A 19655-nucleotide genomic window follows, 5' to 3' on the forward strand; every position below is an offset into this window, starting at 1 on the left:
GCCTCATTTATACCCCAAACCAACTCTCACCTTCTTGATTATCACTGTGTATAACTCAAAGTGCCAAAAGAATGAAACCATGGAGCAGACCCACACCAGTTCAGATCCCTCCAGTTTGTTTTTTTAGATTACACAGTATAGAGAGTCCTGGCATCAAATCCACCCAGTGAACCCAATGACCGGTTTCTTTGCAATGATGTTTTCTATTGTAAATATGTAGCTTTTTCAAAGCAGTTCTATGTACAAAGATGCCAAATATCAATATAAAAACAGTAATTTAATCCCCTTTGAAACACCAAGTATATCCACAGGTGTGCAGCTGAAATAAAAATCACCCAAAGGACATTTTTTTATTGCTTTGAAAATCAGTACAAATAAGAGAAACGGCTCCTCTTAGCTTTAATGAAATTGCTAAGCCTAACAGTAAACAGAAGCAAACTGGGAATTTGATTTTCCTTTCTATGAGGTTGGATTGCTGAGGGTTCTGACAAATGGCAATTTTTGTTATCCCACCACTTTGGATCATCATGTGACCAATATCTTCAATGATCCCTTCACATTCTAGCATCAAGGCGAACATTTTGTGAAGTGACACTCATTATAATAAAGGTTATTAATCAAAAAATATCTGTGATAGTTTTTGTAGATCAAATAGCAGTGAAACGAGTGATATTGCCATCAACTTTCAGTTTCCCTTCGCATAAATTGTCTATTCAAAGTGTACAGAAAATAAACCCCACTCAGACTAATAAGTATCATGTTTGTGCAAGAAATCTCCTACCAGACATTTGACAGGTATGAGTTTACTCAGTTAATGCGTCTTCTTTTACAATATGGCAAAATCACAACACTTCCTCACCAGTGAGGTGGAAATATAGTTGAGTAAACTGCAAGCCCTGATTGTTGCTAGGTGCCCCCTGCAATCCACTTCTTTTTCACAGATGAGTTTGCATGTTTTGTAGTTGGCTGTTTCTAAGTATCTTAAATCCTAACTTCCAACTCAAGTGCATTGAGCCACTGTCTAGTTTTCCTGCCTTGGCTGCCAAATTGACACCAGTTGTTGCCTAAGTGTCTGTGAAGGTTCTCAGTCATCCAGGTCATCGTAGTCAAAGGAGCTTGCAAAGAAAAGCGTCTGGACTTCTTTAAGTTGCTTGAAGACGTTTCACCTCTCATCCGAGAAGCTTCTTCAGTTCTAAGGTCAAATGGTGGAGAGTCCCAGATATAAACCTAGTGGGAGTAACCCCCCACAGAGGGACAAAAGGACCCCCTGATGATCCTCTAATCGCCTGAGCCAAGGTGTGAAACTGGGTGTGGGTCCCAATCAGCCAGAGTTTCGGGTGTGTTCATTGTGAAACCTGGCCCCACCTTATCATGCGAATTCCTGAAATCAGATGGCCCAGGATGTGAGTGGGTGTTAAGGCGTCTGGGAAGGGATCTCAAAACTGGATTATAGATGGCAGAGAGTTGGTGTCGTAAACCCCCGCCTCTGTTCAAAGATGGTCGCTCACAGTGGACATAGATGGCTTCTTTCACTCCTCTTTCAAACCATCTGTCCTCTCTGTCCAAAATGTGAACATTGGCATCCTCGAAAGAGTGTCCTTTATCCTTAAGATGCAGATGGACTGCTGAGTCTTGTCCTGTGGAGGTGGCTCTTCTGTGTTGTGCCATGCGCTTGTGAAGTGGCTGTTTGGTCTCTCCAATGTAGAGGTCTGAGCATTCCTCATGGGAATGCTGAATGGGAAGCAGGTGCATGGTAAAGCTGAAGATCAGCCTTTACGGGCGTTAATAAGGAGGGGACAAAGCCAGGTGACTGGATCTGGAAGCAAATCTGAGGGCATCTGGTAGATAAATGGAGAATAGAAGGATGGAGGCTGGAGTTAAGAGCAGTGAGAGAAAAACCAAGACAGTTTAATATGCTGTCATTGGCAAACTGGTTGTTTTCGTTAGTCACCAGTAGCACTCCCAAATCTCTGATGAAAGCTCTGAGCTCTCGAGTTACTTTACAATTAACTCGGGTGCCAAGAAAAAGCAAAATGTAATATCTCCCCCTTTGCTGTCTTAATTTTAAAATCTTTTAAGAAAAGTCTTACAAAGATCTTCTCTAGAGGCTAATGAACATTTTATTCCATAGAGGTGAACTTTCAGCTATAATGTCAAGGTAAAAGAAGATAATGTACCAGAGGCAAAAAGAGGCAGAGCCACACACACACACACACACACACACACACACACACACACACACACACACACACACACACACACACACACACACACACACACACACACACACACACACACAATAAACTAATAAATTCATGTCCTTTTATGTAAATCTCAGCTCAAACATTCACAAGGAAAGCTTTCTTTTTTCTGCGTGATTTAAACACCGAGATGACAAAATCACTTTGTTGTGTGGTGTTTTGTTGGCACTAGACAAACTCTGAAATGTTTAATGCAAAGCACAAATTGTCAGAGTAACTGCTACTCCTGATTAAATATGCTGTCATGGAGAAAATAACTTGCTTACCAATTTATTCTCACACAGCAACACATTTTTACTCGTGGTTTAAATGTCTGTCTGACGATGATGTGGGTGTCTTGTCTCGGTGTAAGGCTGTCCTGAGTCACAGGGTGTAGTATGGTGAATGACTCCTCTTGCTCTTCCTTTGACTCATTCTTTCATTGTCTGTTTATGGACTCACCTGCACAGAGATGTGCACCTTAACGGAAGTAGCCGCTGCTGCCGGCCCCTGAGTTTACATGTGTGCTTATTGTCCAATATCGTTAATACATGCGCATGAATGCAACAGACGTCAGCGCCATTTATAAATCATCTTTGCCATTCATGTTTGCCTGCTTGAATGGCGTCTATTCAGGCAGCTGCAGCAACAGAAGAACTACAAACTCTTGTTGACGTCAAAGCGATCGTATTCCTGCCATAAAAGCATCTCTGCCTCTGATGCAAAAGAGTTGGGGTAAAATTGCGTGTGCAGCTTGGGATTAATGAGGTTCCCTTTCTTGAAGGTAAGCTATTATTGCTAATTTTACATTTGGATCCAAATCAAAATCAGCATCAAAGCCACATGTTGCTCCACACGACAAGGGGAAAAGAAACAAAAAAGACACCCTCACTTCATTTGGTAGAAAAACACATCAGTCAGTCAGTCGCTCAAAGATGCTGTTCACTCCATCCGAGCACAGACAGTGCAGCCTCATTTCCTTTGAATTGGCTTTTATCTAACTGACACTGATGGAGAGAGAAATTTGACTTCCCTGAGCAGCTGTGTGGACTGCAGAGAGGATATCAAAAAGTCAGCCAACGAAGGAGGTGTGGATTGCTCTGTTTCTCAATTTCATAGTGAATATGAGCTGCATTTAATCAATTTTTTTGTATTGTATTAGCACTAGAAATAGGTCAGCCCGGCGGCACGGTGACTAGCATTGTTGCCTGGGTTCAAGTTCACCGTCTTGCCGGGACCATTCTGTGTGGAGTTTGCATGCTCTCTCTGGTTACTCTGGCTTCCTCCAAAGCTGTCCAAAAGCACTCAGTGGGACTACGTCAATGCCCATAGATGTGAATGTGTGGGGCAGACTCGTGATCTGTCCAGGGTGTGCACCACATCTGGCTACTTCAGTAGGCACACCTGTTTAGCTGCTCTTTAACACAAATACCTAATCAGTCACATTGCAGCAAGTCAACATATTTAGTCTTATAGACGTGGTCAAGAATGATGTGCTGATGGGCTGCTTCAATCCAGGTTGTCATTACAACCAAAGTATGCAGAAGAGCACCTTTGAACAGTGGCAGAAGACCACACTGAGTTCCGCACTTGTCAGCTATGAAGAGGAAAAATGTTGCCTGGTCAGATGAATGTTAATTTTTGCTGCAACATTCGGGTGATAGGGTCATGTTGGTGTGAACAACATGAAAAGCATGGATCCATCCAGCCTAGTAAAAGTAGTTCAGGTTTCTGCTGGTAGTGTGTAATGGTGTGGGCCATATTTTCTTGGCACACTTTCATGCCCTTAGTACCAACTGAGCATCTTTCAAACACCACAGCGAACCTGAGTATTGTTGCTGACCATGTCCATTCCTTTATGACCACAGTGTACCCATAATCTGATGGCAGCTTCCAGCAGGTTAATGGACCATGTCACAGAGCTCACATCACCTCAAACTGGTTTCTTGAACATTACAATGAGATCACTGTAATCAATCTGAAGACAAAAGGAGTCCAACCCCGTACTAGCAGGGTGTGCTTAATAAAGACAGCGACTGCATCGTATCTGCTGAGAACTCTCTCTCTCTTTCTACACTTTTTGTGTTACAGTATCACGGTGTTTGCTGGAAGATGAGCTATGATGACTTTTTGCAGATTAGGTGGATATCACACTGTGAATATTTGTGCTCTTGTAATTATGAGTGATGCATGAGCAGTTGAAACTTGAACAGTGTGCAGCTTGTGTAAACCAGAATCAATTAAAGTAAGTGGTTTCCTTAGTTTAGAATAATAGCTTAATTCAACTGAAAACACAATGCATCTAAGGTCATCCAAATGAGTATCAGCAGTGGTATCCAATATCTACTTTTCTGCATATTTTGCTCTTGACAGTAGTAGAATATCACACATCGAGCGGGATCACCTTTCCTCCTGTGCCGGTGTGCTTTCAGGTCGCTGTGATCGCATAATACACCTGTACTTCAAAAATGGAGTGAAAAAACAATTACAACAGGTACATGTCTGTTCCCAGAAATGCATTAGGGAAACAGCATGGGCTTTCCCAAATGGACTGCATGGGCTGAGTCACTGACACGTAACACCAGAAAAATGCTATGAAGGCGCATGTGACCTATACAGCTTCAGAAGTGAAGAAGAAGAAAGTGAAAAGTAACTGCTAAGCTTTATTTCCGCTCCTGACAGAATTGAGAGTAAACGAGAGAAAACCTTCAAGGTTACGGGGGAATGAACCGCTCAGAACTGAAGGCACTGAAAACACTGGCGATGATTTCAGCTTGATTAGGGAAACAATAGCATTTTTATTTTTGACAAGTTGCCCATTTCAGCCAATTCGATTTTTATAATAGATGCCAGTAAACTGAAAAGTGATTGTTTCCACTTTGTTCAAGGTCATCTTTCAAGTATGTTTTAGACAATTTACAATAGAGAGACTGCTCGTAACACTTGAAAATCATATATGTTGAGGGTCTCTGAGCTGAACACATGGCATCTTTGAATGCCATCTGTACACTCTTGATCCATCAAAGCAAATTGGCCATTGTGTATTCGGGGCAGGCTTTGTGCTCATTGCCACAAAGGCTGAAGAGATCCCTGATGATGGAGTTAATTCCCTCTCCTTCACTCCTCTGCTGAGACATCAGCTATTACAAATCACCCTGAATGAAACACATACTGTATCTGCGGGCAAACAGGCTGGAATAATAAGGTGCTGATAATACCTGAAGCATAATAATGACCACAGACTTCTCTGCAGCACCATTCAATAAAGTTATGTAATAGACTTTTTTTCCTCTCAGTATTACATAATTAATAAGAGATGATGACTTCCCCATAGTCATTACTTTGCTACTAATGCCTCCTAAACTGTGATCTGCAATCATTAAGTGAAAGCTAAATTATAGGTGTTGCGCTTAAAAGAAAAAAAAAGAGAAAAGAAAGCCTATCAGTGCAATGGTGCCAAGTGTAAAGCCAGAGGTATGCATCTGTTACTTAGTGTCTGTTACTTAGTGTCTGAGATGCTGTAGTTTCTAGGTGCTTCCACTTTACATTAAAAATGAAATATCTACAAGGGAAGGGAAGAATTTTCCCAAACTTGCTGAAACAGTGACATCCAAACCATTCTTTCACAAATGTTTTTAAAGGCAGGTATGGCTAGGTGCTGTGGCAGTGGGAGTGAAAACATCTGAATTCAAAGACTTTTCAGGTCTACATTTTAAGTAATCCATTTAAAAAAAAAAAACGGTTTGTGACAAAACATCCGCGAAATGAACTGTTTGCATCAGCCTCAGCTGTACAGTGTGGGAGTAAGAAGGTTAACAGCCTTTTAAATATCAGCATGTTAGCACTGCACTTGTGAGCACGCTGTGCCCAAGAGTCTACCAGTTACTAAATACTAAAGAGTCCACTTAATTTTTTTTCCAGCTTGCACTGAGTGATGACTTAGTTGCTCAATGAAGACAGGAAAAATAAAATTGTTTTTGCGACTTGTAATTAATGCAAAATCACAAACTTTTTATCCATTTTGGCCTTTTATTTGTTTTTAGGAATCTGACACAACTTGGCTTTATGTTTGCTGTCGCCCCCCAAAACATAAACTTGATGGTTTGATTATTGTGAATGATCAGTAATGATGAGTTAAGTTGGCGACCGAGGTAAAAGTGTTCTTTCACCTTGAGTACAGGGCAAAGACTTTGCAGTCTGGGATTATTTGCTTGTGAGATCAGGCAGGTGTCAACTTCTGAGAACTCTTATGTTGTCACGACTACCAGCCCCTGCTTAACATCTCACTGCTATCCAAGCACTCTGTAGTTTCATATAATCTCTATTATTATCACTATCAGCTAAGAGCTTTTCGTATGCACTTACAGCAAGGTAAAAGATGACGGAGAAGCGTCAATAACTGAAGGTCAAGCAGACCGCATCACACTCCTTATTCTTTCGCTGTTTCTTAATGCACATGTCAGATAAATCTTCACAAGAATTCCAATAGCCTGGCACACCTGCATCTGAGCAAACAGAGAACTCAGTACTCTTTCACTATTTAAATATGAAGATCTATCTTAAGAATGCTATGAATGGGGACGTAACGGTAAGAATAAAAACATTCCCAAATGTGGAATTATAACAAATGATTTTGCTCTGCATTTGCTAATTATGCTCTTGCACTTTATCTCTTTTTTGGCAGGTGGTGTTCTTCAAGTATGCACTTTTTAGTTCTGATGCAAACCTGCGGCTTAGTTATAGTGATATTTATGTCCCTGTGCAAAACAAGCAGTCCTTAGAAATAGTTCTCCAGGCTTCTTGAAGGACATTTACCTCTCTTTGGATGTTGGCTGCTTTTCATTCCTTTACAAAGCCTCCACTGTGTTTTACAGAAGGCTGTAGAAACTCACTGTAGTAGACTTGTCACAACTGATTTTCAGTCCAGTTCTTGAGTAATTTGGCATACCTCAGCCTTTTCTGTGTTTCCCCTCCTGAAGAATGGCTTCCAGAGACAATTTTGCTTCAAAGAACAGATCATCTGAACATTCAGCCACTAAACATATTTTTTCTGTTCACGAATGCAATAACTGTGATTATGAAATCGTGATCAAAAATAATGTGCTTTTTAATATTTTTAAGTGTTTTTGTAAAACAATAATTATATTTTAGCATTAAAAATGCAACAGGATTTTGGTAATTACCAGTGCTGTTAATGATTTGTATATCTACATAGAGATATATAAATATTTATGCTGTAGAAACAAACTCATAAAAAGCCAAAACATTCAACAGAAAAAACAGCAATAAAAGAAACAGTTATGTATGCCAATTATTTTTTTTTTAATACAAAATTTAAAAAAAATTAAATTAAAAACATTTATTTAATTCCACAACAGAGCAGCAATTTGAGTGTAACAGTTATTCCAGCATTGGTTTAGGGATATTATTAAAAACCCAGTCATTGACAGAATCACTATAAAAATAAAACACTTTTTAATAGGGGTGCAACGATATTCGTATCGATATTGAACCGTTCGATACAGTGCTTTCGGTTCGGTACGCATATGTATCGAACAATACAACATTTGTAATTTATTTTATCAACGTTCCTTCTGACGATGCTGTCTGTATTGAGCGCTCAGTGAATCTGCGTTCGACTACTCCGCCTAGGCTGCACTGTCGAGCGCAGATCCACTGAGCGCTCAACACAGACAGCATCGTCAGAAGGAAGAGCGCAGGGAAAGCTAGCAAGACAGAAGTTAAGCTCTCCTTTTAACATGGACCTCCCCCACCCTCATTCAGATCTGGCGTTTGGAATTATTTTGGTTTTCATGTAAGGTATGACCCTGAAGGTAAGCGAGTCATGGACTAAAGTAAAACAGTATGTTGGATGTGCCATGCAATGCTCAATTACATGGGTGGGAACTAGTGTGTTAGCGCAGTTAGCTCGTTAACGTGTTGGCCGTCTAGCCCCATGCACGGGGCGATCGGCGGTAGCTCGTTAACGGAGATTTGCCGTTTTGTGGCGTTAAGGTCATTTCAACGAGATTAACCTGAAAGCACTAGTGGGAACACAACGAATATGACTGCACATTTACACCGACATCATCCTAGTGCAAAGACAAAAACAACAAGCATGCTACTAACTTTAGCCGAGTCATTTAGACAGCTGTTAGCACAGGATTCTCCTTATGCTGCTGAGAATATAGCCCAGAAGAAGCAGATAGTATAGCTTTTATTTTGGAAAGAGACGTTTCTCTGTAATAAACTCTCTTTTCCAAAGATGAGTGATTCCTCAATCAGATACAGGGCTCGCAATATTGCTAGCCCGACGTCCTGGGGCTAGCGATTTTTTCAGTCGGGCTACCAAAATCTATCTCTTCCCTGCCCGTCGGGCTATTGTAGGAAGAAAAAATATATGTCAATGCTTTTGCATTCTTTCAGAAATGTAGCTGGGTAATTATGTTATTGGCATCGGTGAGCCACTGTCAATATGTGACATATTGAAATCGCGTTTGAATTTGCGCTTGTTTTTTTGCTTTCACTTTGCAATCGTGCGAAATGTGTATAGAGAGCGACAGCACTGATCTGTGAGTGATGATAATTTGTGCACCAATTCCTCTGACATCGTCTTATTAATCGTTAGCTTACTATGCAAACATGACAAGTGAAATCTCCCGCAGCAAGCTTAAACATGTGAGAGGTTGATCGCGCAGAGAATCGCTGAGCTTATGTGAGTGCGTGTGTAAAAGCAGCAGGATTTATATTTCAGTTCTGCTGAGCCAAATAAGACAGGTCAGGGTGAAGAAGTGACAGCCAAAGAAAAGCTTACCACAAAACGGAAAAGTTATGACAAATCAGACTATAAGGCAAAAAGAAAGTGCAGCTTTATGGTTTCATGGACAAAAGAATTTCTGTGGCTGCAATATGACGAACTAAATAACCAGGGCTGCACATAAGTGGTCCGCAGGTGCGCATTCGCTGTCAAAATAAAAAACACGCACAAGGGTTAGGGTTAAATTTAAAAACTGTACTTTTGAGTTTAAATATATATTTATAATTTTAATAAATGACAAATTAAAAAGGCATGAACATTTTTTTTGTATCGAAAAAATATCGAACCGTGACACCAAAGTATCGAACCGAACCGAACCGTGAATTTTGTGTATCGTTGCACCCCTACTTTTTAAGTCTAAGATTAAAAAAAACCCAAAACAACCTGACTGAATAGAAGACATACAAAAAACACAAATAAGCATTTAAACGTGAAAGAACGGCATTTGAAGCACTGAAATATGTACCAATCAACAAAACAGTTCTTATATACAGAATAAAACCAACAAGCTAAGATATGAAATGAATTCTCTACAGCGCAGTGTTGGACTCCAGTACAGAGGGTTTACAGAGAAAGGGATGTATCAATTAAATACATACACTACTACAAGTGTATATACTGTAAGTCTATGATTTTCATCTGGACTGTGTAGTTTTCCCCAAATGTGTCAACATTTATGTTGTTACAAATGAAATTTATAACTAGAGCATCACATTTCTGTAAAAATGCCACATACACTAACTGACCACTTTATTAGGTACACCTTGTTAGTACCAGGTTTCCCTCCAGATCTGCCTTAATTTTTGGTGGCAGAGTGAACAAGATGTTTGAAACATTCCTAAATGATTTTGGTTCATATTGACATAATAGAATCACACAGGTGCTGCAGGTTTGTTGGCTGTATATCTATGATGCCAATCTCCCTTTCCACCAGTACAGTGAACTCACTATCATGTTTAACAAACAAGTTTGAGACTTGTGCCATGTTGCATTATAGTCCTAGCAGCAGCCATTAGAAGATGGATACACTGGGGTCATAAAGGGTTTGACATGGTCAGCAACAATACTCAATACAGCAACAAGAGGCCCAAAGTGTGCCAAGAAAATATGCCCCACATTAATAAACCAGCAAGGCAGGATGACTCAGCGCTTTCATGACATTCATGTCAAAATGCACAGCAGACTCAGTCTCAACAGACCAGACGGAGGGTTTCCAGTCTTCAATTGTTCAAGTTGGTTAGGCCATGTGAATTGTATTTTTGGTTTCCTGTTCTTAGTTCACATGAGTGACTAGAGATGTTCTCCTTTTTGAACCACTCTATTGTAACTCACGAGATGGCTGTGTGGGAAAATCCCAGTAGATCAGTTTCTGAAATACTAAGACTAGCCCGTCTGGTGATGATAACCATGGCACATTCAAAGATGCCTAAATGCACTCAGCTGGCCGTGAGAATGCCATCTCAATCATACCCGCATTAACAAGCAGCTGAACAAGCGTACCTAATAAAGTGACCAGTGAGGATATGTTCCCTTTCTAGGCAAACTCTTGATATGTTCATCATTAAGTAAAGGTCTACCTGATCAAAGTAAAAACGATTAAGCTGCCTAAATTCAAATTTATGATGATTATTCTAAGAAATTATTATTAAAAAACGAAACGCAGCAGTGCATTGTTGAGTCAGCATCATTAATTACATCTGAATATTCGGAGCACCAAGAATATTTTGATACAATATAATTGTCTACCAATCTTTCAAGACCACTTGAATTTCATCTATAAAATTTACCAAATGTTAACATCTGATAACCTGTTAATACTTTTGTAGTGCATTTTACTACTGTTGCTACTTGCATTTTCAGCTGTTTTGGATCTTTGTAACCATACAAAGTACCAGTTAATGAAATCTAAGAAAAAAACAAATCACGATTAATAACTCTTTAGGTGTAAGTGGATCATAGTTTAGTTCAAGTTTCTTATTAAAACAGAAGCGTGGTAAGTTCACCCCCTGCATTTGCTGCATGAAGCATTTGCTTCCGTTTAGAAAATGACCTATTAAGAGGAAAATCTCTTATAATCCTTCTATAACTTGAGTGAACAGGCTCTTTAATTCATCATCCTTGTTTACCATCGGCTGCAAGGACTAATTTTTTTTTTTTAGTAAAAATTGTAGTGGTTAATGAAGAGCACTGTAATTGTGGTGAGAACACCATTATAGCCTCACTCCTCATTTTGCAACTCTGAGGTTAAGATGTGTAAATGTTTTAGTGGTAGCAGATCATGCCCTGAAACTCCAGCTTCTTTGAAAAGGCTGGAAGGGTTTCTTGATGCTGAAGAACATAAGATTAGGTTTGAGTCGTGGGGTTTTCTCGGGTATGACAGCAGCTTTGCTTTCTTCAGTGGGAAATCGACTATGGTAGACTTCAGGGTAGGACTTCTGAAACTGCAATGATGGGAAATGCATCGTTATTTTACAGTATACACACCCTATAAGAAAACCGACATTGTTTTGGATTTTAAATTCACATTCCTTCTAGACCTTAATTTGATTAAAATTCAAGAGAAATGTCATGATACTAGTATTTAGTACCACAGCCATACCACTCAAATAAATATATTCTGACTTAGATCTGCAAACAAAGGCACACATTATTTATTATGTGATAGACTAAAGGTAATGTTTGACTCGATGAGCGGCACAAAGCCTTTATTTATTTACTTTATTAGTGTACGGTTAGCCTCAGTAAAGGTTATATACAGGGCATTGACATCTATACAAAAGCTATAGAATCATTTCATTTAAAAAATTGCGTCAAAATCAAAAGATTAAACCTACTACGAGTTCTGAATACATATCCTATCTTTATGAATTTAAGTTAAAGTTGAGGTGTTACCTTATTTTTTGCTAACAGCTCTGTGACATCAGCTGCTTTTAGTTGTATATAACTTGTCCCTGATCATCTGACCAGGATGCAAAATATGATCAGACACAGAGAAGTACCAACAGACCTGTTCCTGCACCTGACAGTGCCATGTTGTTTCACATTAGCATCCTCTCCAGTACTTACTGCATCTATGGCAACAAGAGTACTACAGGAAAACGAATAGAGTGCAATCACATCTTTCACGGTCTCTGGAGCGAATTGATTCTGACGCATTCCTAAAATTCAAATGGCTTTTACATAAATGCTTGTAATTTGTTGTTTGAGAGCAGCTTGGCTTTCCCCTCAAAATCTAATGAGACAGATCCAGTTGAATCTAGCTCTAATGACATCCTTGGTGTGTAGGCATACCTGTTTTAGTCTTTTCCTCTTGTCTTTAGCGGGGAGTTCTTTGTCTGCAATCAGGCCTTCTAGCAACTGCTGCAGCGGGGTCTGAGTGCCTATCACCCTCTGCTCCTCGCACTCCACCCTGCTGATCTGCTTGTAGAAAGCTGGAGATGCACTGAAATCTGTATCAGCCCCTGCATATTTGATCTGATGGAAGACACAAAGACACAGCAATACATTAAAAAATGTTTATAGTTATAACAGTGTGGGACAGAGGCCCATTGATGGAGTAAAAGATAATAATGAATTTGGGCCTTCATCTGATGTTGAACATGTACCATCAATATAGTCTTCATGTACTAAAGTACGAGCCAAAATTAATCATATACACACCTAATATGAATCAACTGTGTGCACACACTTATAAGTGAAGCCCCTCATCATCAAACCAAGCCGATCAAGAGCGCAGGGACAAAGTTTTACAGAAAACTGTCCCGCAAGGTCTGTCTCTGTCACACAAGTGGCTCCTCTCTTTGTTCAATGATCAGCTTGAAACTGCTTTTCAATTTCCCTCACACAGTGCTTGATAAAAAACAGCTGTGGCCATTCTAATCACTAGTATAAGCTGTAAACCCCATCAAGATGAAAAATAAATCACTCATTTCTTGTGTTGCCTTTGTTCCCTTCTGTTTAAATCTTCAAATTAAATCGGTTGGGCTCTGGTTAATATAACACTAAACTTAATTTCAATTTCATTGTGACTGAATGTGTACCAACCTGTGCTCTTTTGAGGTGGGACAGATGCTCTTCAACTTGGCAACGCAGCTTGGCAGGCACCTGGAAGATGGTGTTGTGATGCTCCATCATGAAAGTCACCAATTTGGTGGCAAGTAACTCATCCAAGTCCATGTCGTCTGCTGAGCCAAGAACGCACTGAGAGAACATCTGCACCATCTAGACAGACACCACAGTGAGAGTTGGATAAGGGGGTCACTGCCAGTGAAAGTATGCTGCTTACGCTACAGCAATATTGAAGATTTATCAAATATGTTAAGCACCCATCATAAATCCAAAGTAATAAACATCTTTGTGAAAGTTATATTGGGTGAATTTTGCATGCAGGCAGTGTTAAAGACACAGATTTTTTGGGTTCATTATCTTGCTAAGATGAAGACTTAATAAAGTGATACACTACTATACGGAGTTATAAAATAAAAACGATATAATACCCTTTTTCATTAAGTTTTTAACTGGCTTCACTTGCAGCATGTTGTTATGAAGAGTGTTTTATAAAAATCTTAAATCTATAAAATCTTTATATGTGAGAGGTCTAATGTGCCTGGGGGTTGTTGCAAAGTAAGACAAAATAATCATTATAATGACTGCACTGAAAAACACTGAACTTGTGGAAATAATACACCCACATCAACCTCCCTGAAATCCCCCAGAACTCCCCCACTCTCACTGAAAAGCAGCTATTAAGCAGCCAGACTTTCTACAGTCCATTTCCATGTTTATAGGCCTATCACAAAAAAAGTGTTGTATATCTACCACATATGCAATTTTGAGTCTTTTTAACTTCTTTTATTCCCTTTCGTTATTAAGAATAAAGGACTGTCCAAATCCCTGACAATATTGCACTATAGTCCATTTACTCTTTACTCTTTTCAGGTAACAATGATTCTGCACAAACTGTGTTTCTAAAGAGCTTCACTCTCTTCATCCCTTTTCCTGGTACCACACAGGAAGCTATGGGAGAATGTATTCTCCTTACCATAATTCATCACAGCCTGACAAAAATATAGGTTTCTTTCTACTTTTACACATTTCAAGATCAAAGCTGTCAAATAGTCAATTCCAGAATTCCAACCAAACATGTTTTAATCATTTCAAAATTCTAATTGCAAATGCATGATTTTTTTCTTCAACTATATTAGGCAATATACCAAATGTACCAGAATCATTTGACAAGAAGGAATGGTAGAGGCAACTGTAGGCGATGGACAAAAGCCAGTAAGCAAATTGTAACAAAGTGCATTCTGAAAAGAAAGTGTGCAGCGTAAAAATGAAAACCTCAGACTTACCCAAGTAACTCAAAAATATGCATCAGTGTGAGTTATTAAAATGTTGTTACAATGTTCACGCTCATATAACAGTTTTACAGTTATATGAATTATCACAGTTGTATCTGTTTTATTACAACATGAGCTGGCACTCTGTGCAATATTATATAGAAATATCTATAAAAGAGTGTGTTGAAATAAAGTGTTTTTACACATGAACTAGCAAAATCAGTTACATAGACTTTATAACGGGGAGCTAGCACATTAAGGAACATTTAATGTCCTGATCTGATGGAGTCAGCTATTTTCAGTGATATACTAGTACAGTTAGGGGCTCAGTGCGTGCATGAAAAAGACTATACCTCCATTTGCTTGATTTATATTAGCAGTTGGAAGTTGAGGTACATGTATCAACGAATCTATGGTTGACATATATGGTTATAACCTTTATGAAAATAGAATTATCTGCTGGACTATTAAATTTCCATTATGTAACAGGCTCATTTGTCCTCCTATAATATATGAATACTGATTTAAGAGCTTTTACTAAAACAATGGACTTAGTTAACCTGCCGAAATGGTACAAAGTGAAATAAATAAATTGTAGGATTATGTACCAGTGTGCGGGTAGCAATCGTGTCATTAAGTGGAGGAAGCTGGGGATTCTGACAGACTCGGGCCATGAGACGCAATAAAAGCTGGAGGCGTCTTCGGTTGGGTGGCGGCAGAAGGAGACAGCTTACTTGAAGAGCCTCACTGGCTGCCTCCTGCACTGGCAGCAAACCTGCAGTGATATAGTAAAAGATAAGTCCAGCACTGGAAGGGTAAACTTAGAGGTTAGCAAAACAAACACCAGAAAACAGTAGTGCAAAAACACTGTAGTGAATCCACGTTGTGAGGCACTCACTGAGAATGTTGACAAATACTTCATACAGATGAAAAGTCAGCAGGGGTTCTTTAAGTCTCTGGTAGTAGTCCGCTACTGTTCTTAGAACATCCCTCTCGAAACCTGGGTACACTGGCTGTTTGCTTTCATTGCCATTAGGCCCTGAGAAAGAAAACAAAGACAGATTTATGGCTTTTCACAAGGAACAGTGGAGGAAAGTTAAATACACACACAGGCTTTGTAAAAAGACCCCTAAAAATGACAAGTGCTTATGGCACTAAAAGCCCAGAGAGAAATATCACCTGTCAGAAACTCATTAACAATATAAAATAAAATGAAAGTGAAATCAATTGTACAGAATGATTCTTCTTCAATCTTACTTATGGCAGTCACACACACAATGAACCAGTCCCAAGGTAAAGCTGCTTTTTCCTTTCGTTCTCTCTCTCTTGCTCTTTTTTTTTTTTTTTTTTTTTAAACAAGAATTATTTAAGGTCAACAGAAAATGTATACTTACAGTTAGCAAGGCATTTCATTGCAGTTACCACCCAGTAGGGCATGTCCTCTAGAAATGCAAACAGAATAGGTGAATTATAATCATACAACAAGTTTCAACAACAAAAAAAGCAATAGTTCTGGGAACCAATGCAGCATACCAGCTTTGTTCTCCAATACAACTATGCCTGCTTTATTGACACTGAACACATTGTGAACAATGTGCTTGCCATTGACATGCGCTGGGTTCAAAACGCCATCCAGTGTCTTCAGACCCAGCACTCGCTGCAAACTAAAACAGGATTAGAATTAAACCTCCATACAGCACAAACAATGGAAGTGATGAACAGGTAATGTACAATAGTTACATACTGTGCCACTGTCATTGACTTCCAGATGTGATCCACTTGTTTTGATGTTATCTCCTTCCTGCGTATAAGCTTGCATTCATGCACATCTCCAATAGCAACGCTGTGCCTTTTATTCCACAAATCTGAAGTCTGATTAAAAAGGAAAATGAAAAAGTTACTTTCAAAGTTAAATTGAGTAAGCACTGTGAAAGGAACCCATGAAACTGTGCTACAATCAAACAAAAGCTATACTTTCTAACTTAAGTTTAACTTCATGTCAGGGGTCTGTTAATGAAAACTGAATCCAACCATAGATGTTCATAAAGTAAGTTACGTGCAATAATTAGAAATGATATTTATTTAACATTCATTTTTGTTTGTTTGTGATGCCAGCTTCAAGACACCTTCTGTATGTTACACCAGTGCTGTATATATAAATATCTATAGCACTGATGTAACATACAGGAGGTGTCTTGAAGCTGGAGAGAAACAGGATGTATAAAAGGAGCTAATGAAAGCACAGTTGGGCTAGAACATTTCTTTCTCACCAGGACAGCAGACTTCACGGGTACAAAGTTCTCCTGCTGAGGCAGCTCCTCATAGTCATCCCAGCGGATGAGTCTGGGCAAGTCACTGCAGTCTTTTATTACAGGCCTTGCTGGAAAAGACTTGAGTGGAGACAGTGTTGGGAACCTGGAGAGACAGTCAATAGTACTGGGCTCAGTTAAAGAGGTAAAGAGATGCACTTGCTAAACAGAGATGAACTGTATTGTGGAAATGCATCAGTGATGTCTTCTAATATAAAATAAAGAAACAAACCAAAAACAAAGAAGCTATGCAGGATGACAGAGGAGCACCTGTACAAATGGCCATTGTCCTCAAAGTCCTCTGTCCCATGGCGGCCTTTGACATCTTCAATCACATGGGCCTTGAGGAACTTTCTAAGCAGCTGCAGGGTCTGGTAGCGGGTTACCTCAGGACCAAAGTTGTGATTGTCCCTCAGAAGATTATGCAGATAATCCACAGCCTCGGTTCCCGTGAAGCTGCAGTCATAGCAGCGAAAGTGTGCCCAATGCCTTCTAAGTGGCATGCCACCACGAAAAAGTCTGATAGTTTCATTCCACTGCATAACAGCAAAACAAAGAATGTGGTGAGAAACGCTGAAGAGTGATATTATCTGATATTTAACAACAAAAATGTAACAGCAAGTCTTTTTGATGACAAATTTAAAAAAATAAGTTTAGTCTAAAACACAGGCTAACATCATTCATGGAATACATTAATGTGATAACAGCATTTTATGCATTCACCAAGTTCAAGTGCTCACAGACACTTCAATACTGTTTTTAGTTATGCTTTTATACGATGTTGCCACAGCAGAAAATCTGCATGCATGATGCCCATTAGTTACTTTAAGATGGCAGTATCAGCCATACACAAGCATGTATTTAAATAGCAAATGAAGAACAGACACTGATATGGTTAACTTTCTACAGTCCATTTCCATGTTTATAGGCCCTGCTCTGAAACTACTCTAACAACTCCATTATCCTCCTGTTAGGGGAAAAAAAAAAAGATTTACTTATCAAAAATAAATAAAACACTATCTCATCATCGTGTTTTGGGATGCATTACCATCATTGTGTTACACTGTGTAGATGTGTGGGAGAAAAATAAAAGGCTTTGAGCTTAGATAAAAGCAGAGAGAGAACAAGAAAGAGGGAGGGAGAGAGAATTAGGCGACACAAGGTCTTTAATACCTGGAAGAATCCCTGCAAATAGAAACCTTTGCCCTGGCTGGTCTCAATCATGAAAAAGGTTTAAAGTAAAGGAAAAGACAGAAAATCTTAAAAAACGAAAGCCAATAAGCTCGCCTGCAGACTGTTTGAAAGAGAGACATCAAAAAAGAAACTGGTGAAGGAAGAATGCTTCTGCAGCAGGTGGAAAGCTAGCTGACAGTTTCTAGAAATTCTTTTTGCAGAAGAATTAAAATAAACAAACAAAAAACAAAAACTATACGATTCCATTGTGTATTTGTGGCCTGTCGATAAATGAGAATGAATTTCAATTAAAAAAAATGATCCAAATACCCCATGGCAGAAATCTGATTTACAAGAGTTAAATCAAAGAGCCAGCAGCCTGGATGTCATTGAGTAAACAGGCCAAGGCTAGTAAAAGCCTTCCACTGTGTTCAAACTCAAAAAGGTTTTTCTCTGCAACCCTGGAAAACTTTGATTTTTCATCGCACTTTAGTGGTCTTTTCTGACTCAGATATGTCAAAGAAAATAACAGGTGTACATGAAATTAATGACAGCTCAACTTCATTTGTCTGCTTCTGTTTCAGTGCCCTGCTTTTAATGGGGAGGCACACTGAGGTGGGCGTTTGAACAGAAGTAAGAACCGAGGGGTTAAAACTGTGTGCTGTGTGCTCCCAAAACAGTGGATATTTTAAAATACTTGTTTTGGACTTTGGGCGTAAAAAGTGATGACATTAAATGGCCTGCATTTGTATAGCGCTTTTCTAGTCCCTAAGGACCCCAAAGTGCTTCACACTACATTCAGTCATTCACCCATTCACACACACACATTCACACACTGGCGATGGCAAGCTACATTGTAGCCACAGCTGTCCTGGGGCGCACTGACAGAGGCGAACAGAGATTAACAGAAAACTGTGTTGTGTATCGAGCTCTTACACGAAATAAAGAGTGCCGAGTGTGTTTGTGATAAGTAACTACATTTAATATGCAAATTCACTATATCTATGTGTACTTAGTTTTAATTTAGCCTCACTCTAAACAGGCTTGTAAACGCTTATAAAACTAACTGATAACGCGAGAGCTGTTTATTAGTTCAATTTACGACTCGGTTACATTTGTAAGAACGCAGTTCTTTTAAATAGTTAAGCCACACACGAAAAACTACCTAGTCTCTCCATTTACATTAAGTTAAAGCATTCCAACGTAACGTGCTTTAGTTCACAACACTCACCAGTTTCGTCGCCCTGTATGGACCCGGTCCAATAACTTGGTTTTCCATTGTAATAGTAAAAACCCCGCTTCACTTGGACACCGACATGGACACAGTTTTCTTTTTTTTTTCTTTTAAGCTTGTCAAAAACTTAAGTAGAAGAAGAGTCTCAGCAGAAACGTTGCAGGCAACTTTGAATCTCGTGCGTCACATCAGTTCTACAACGTGATTAGCCAGCGGTATGATCACGTGACCAATTGTAGCAAAGCGTTTATAAATAAATGTGGCAGCGCAACATTTTCCCTGCCCCCCCAAAACCCCCGACACAGCCACTTAGGTTTGATAAGAGGAGAATAGGACTATTTTTTTTAGAGTATTTGTTTATCTTCTCTCTAAAAACATTTGTCAATTAAATTTTAACTACATGATTTGCTTATAAAACTTTTGTGTCACCTCAAGACGACCACCTCGATTAATTACGGAACCATTACTGAAGGAAATTGCCTTCCCGGGTTTCCTCCGTGGCGTGAGCGATAAGCAGAGTTTGTCCTTTCCTTATAAGACTCC

General features: G+C 39.3%; 1 protein-coding gene across 2 annotated transcripts; it reads right to left on the reverse strand.

Moving 5' to 3' along the window:
* Positions 1–325: 325 nt before the first annotated feature.
* Positions 326–19292, reverse strand: LOC113032803 (DEP domain-containing protein 1B-like). 2 transcript variants are annotated; one of them, XM_080307843.1, is made up of 11 exons: positions 19110–19292; positions 16976–17241; positions 16667–16811; positions 16141–16268; positions 15930–16060; positions 15791–15838; positions 15295–15435; positions 15005–15171; positions 13102–13278; positions 12349–12531; positions 326–1838 (listed from the first exon to the last, which is right to left on the reverse strand). In XM_080307843.1, the coding sequence occupies exons 1-11, from the start codon at positions 19155–19157 to the stop codon at positions 1767–1769; spliced, it is 1506 nt and encodes a 501-aa protein (XP_080163969.1). In that variant the 5' UTR covers positions 19158–19292; the 3' UTR covers positions 326–1766. The 2 variants fall into 2 exon arrangements, with proteins under 2 accessions (XP_080163969.1, XP_026041719.2); XM_026185934.2 differs by lacking the exon at positions 326–1838 and adding an exon at positions 7542–11498.
* Between the last annotated feature and the right edge of the window lie 363 nt (positions 19293–19655).

Source organism: Astatotilapia calliptera, chromosome 11 (assembly GCF_964374335.1).
Source record: "Astatotilapia calliptera chromosome 11, fAstCal68.1, whole genome shotgun sequence".
Lineage (NCBI taxonomy): Eukaryota > Metazoa > Chordata > Actinopteri > Cichliformes > Cichlidae > Astatotilapia > Astatotilapia calliptera.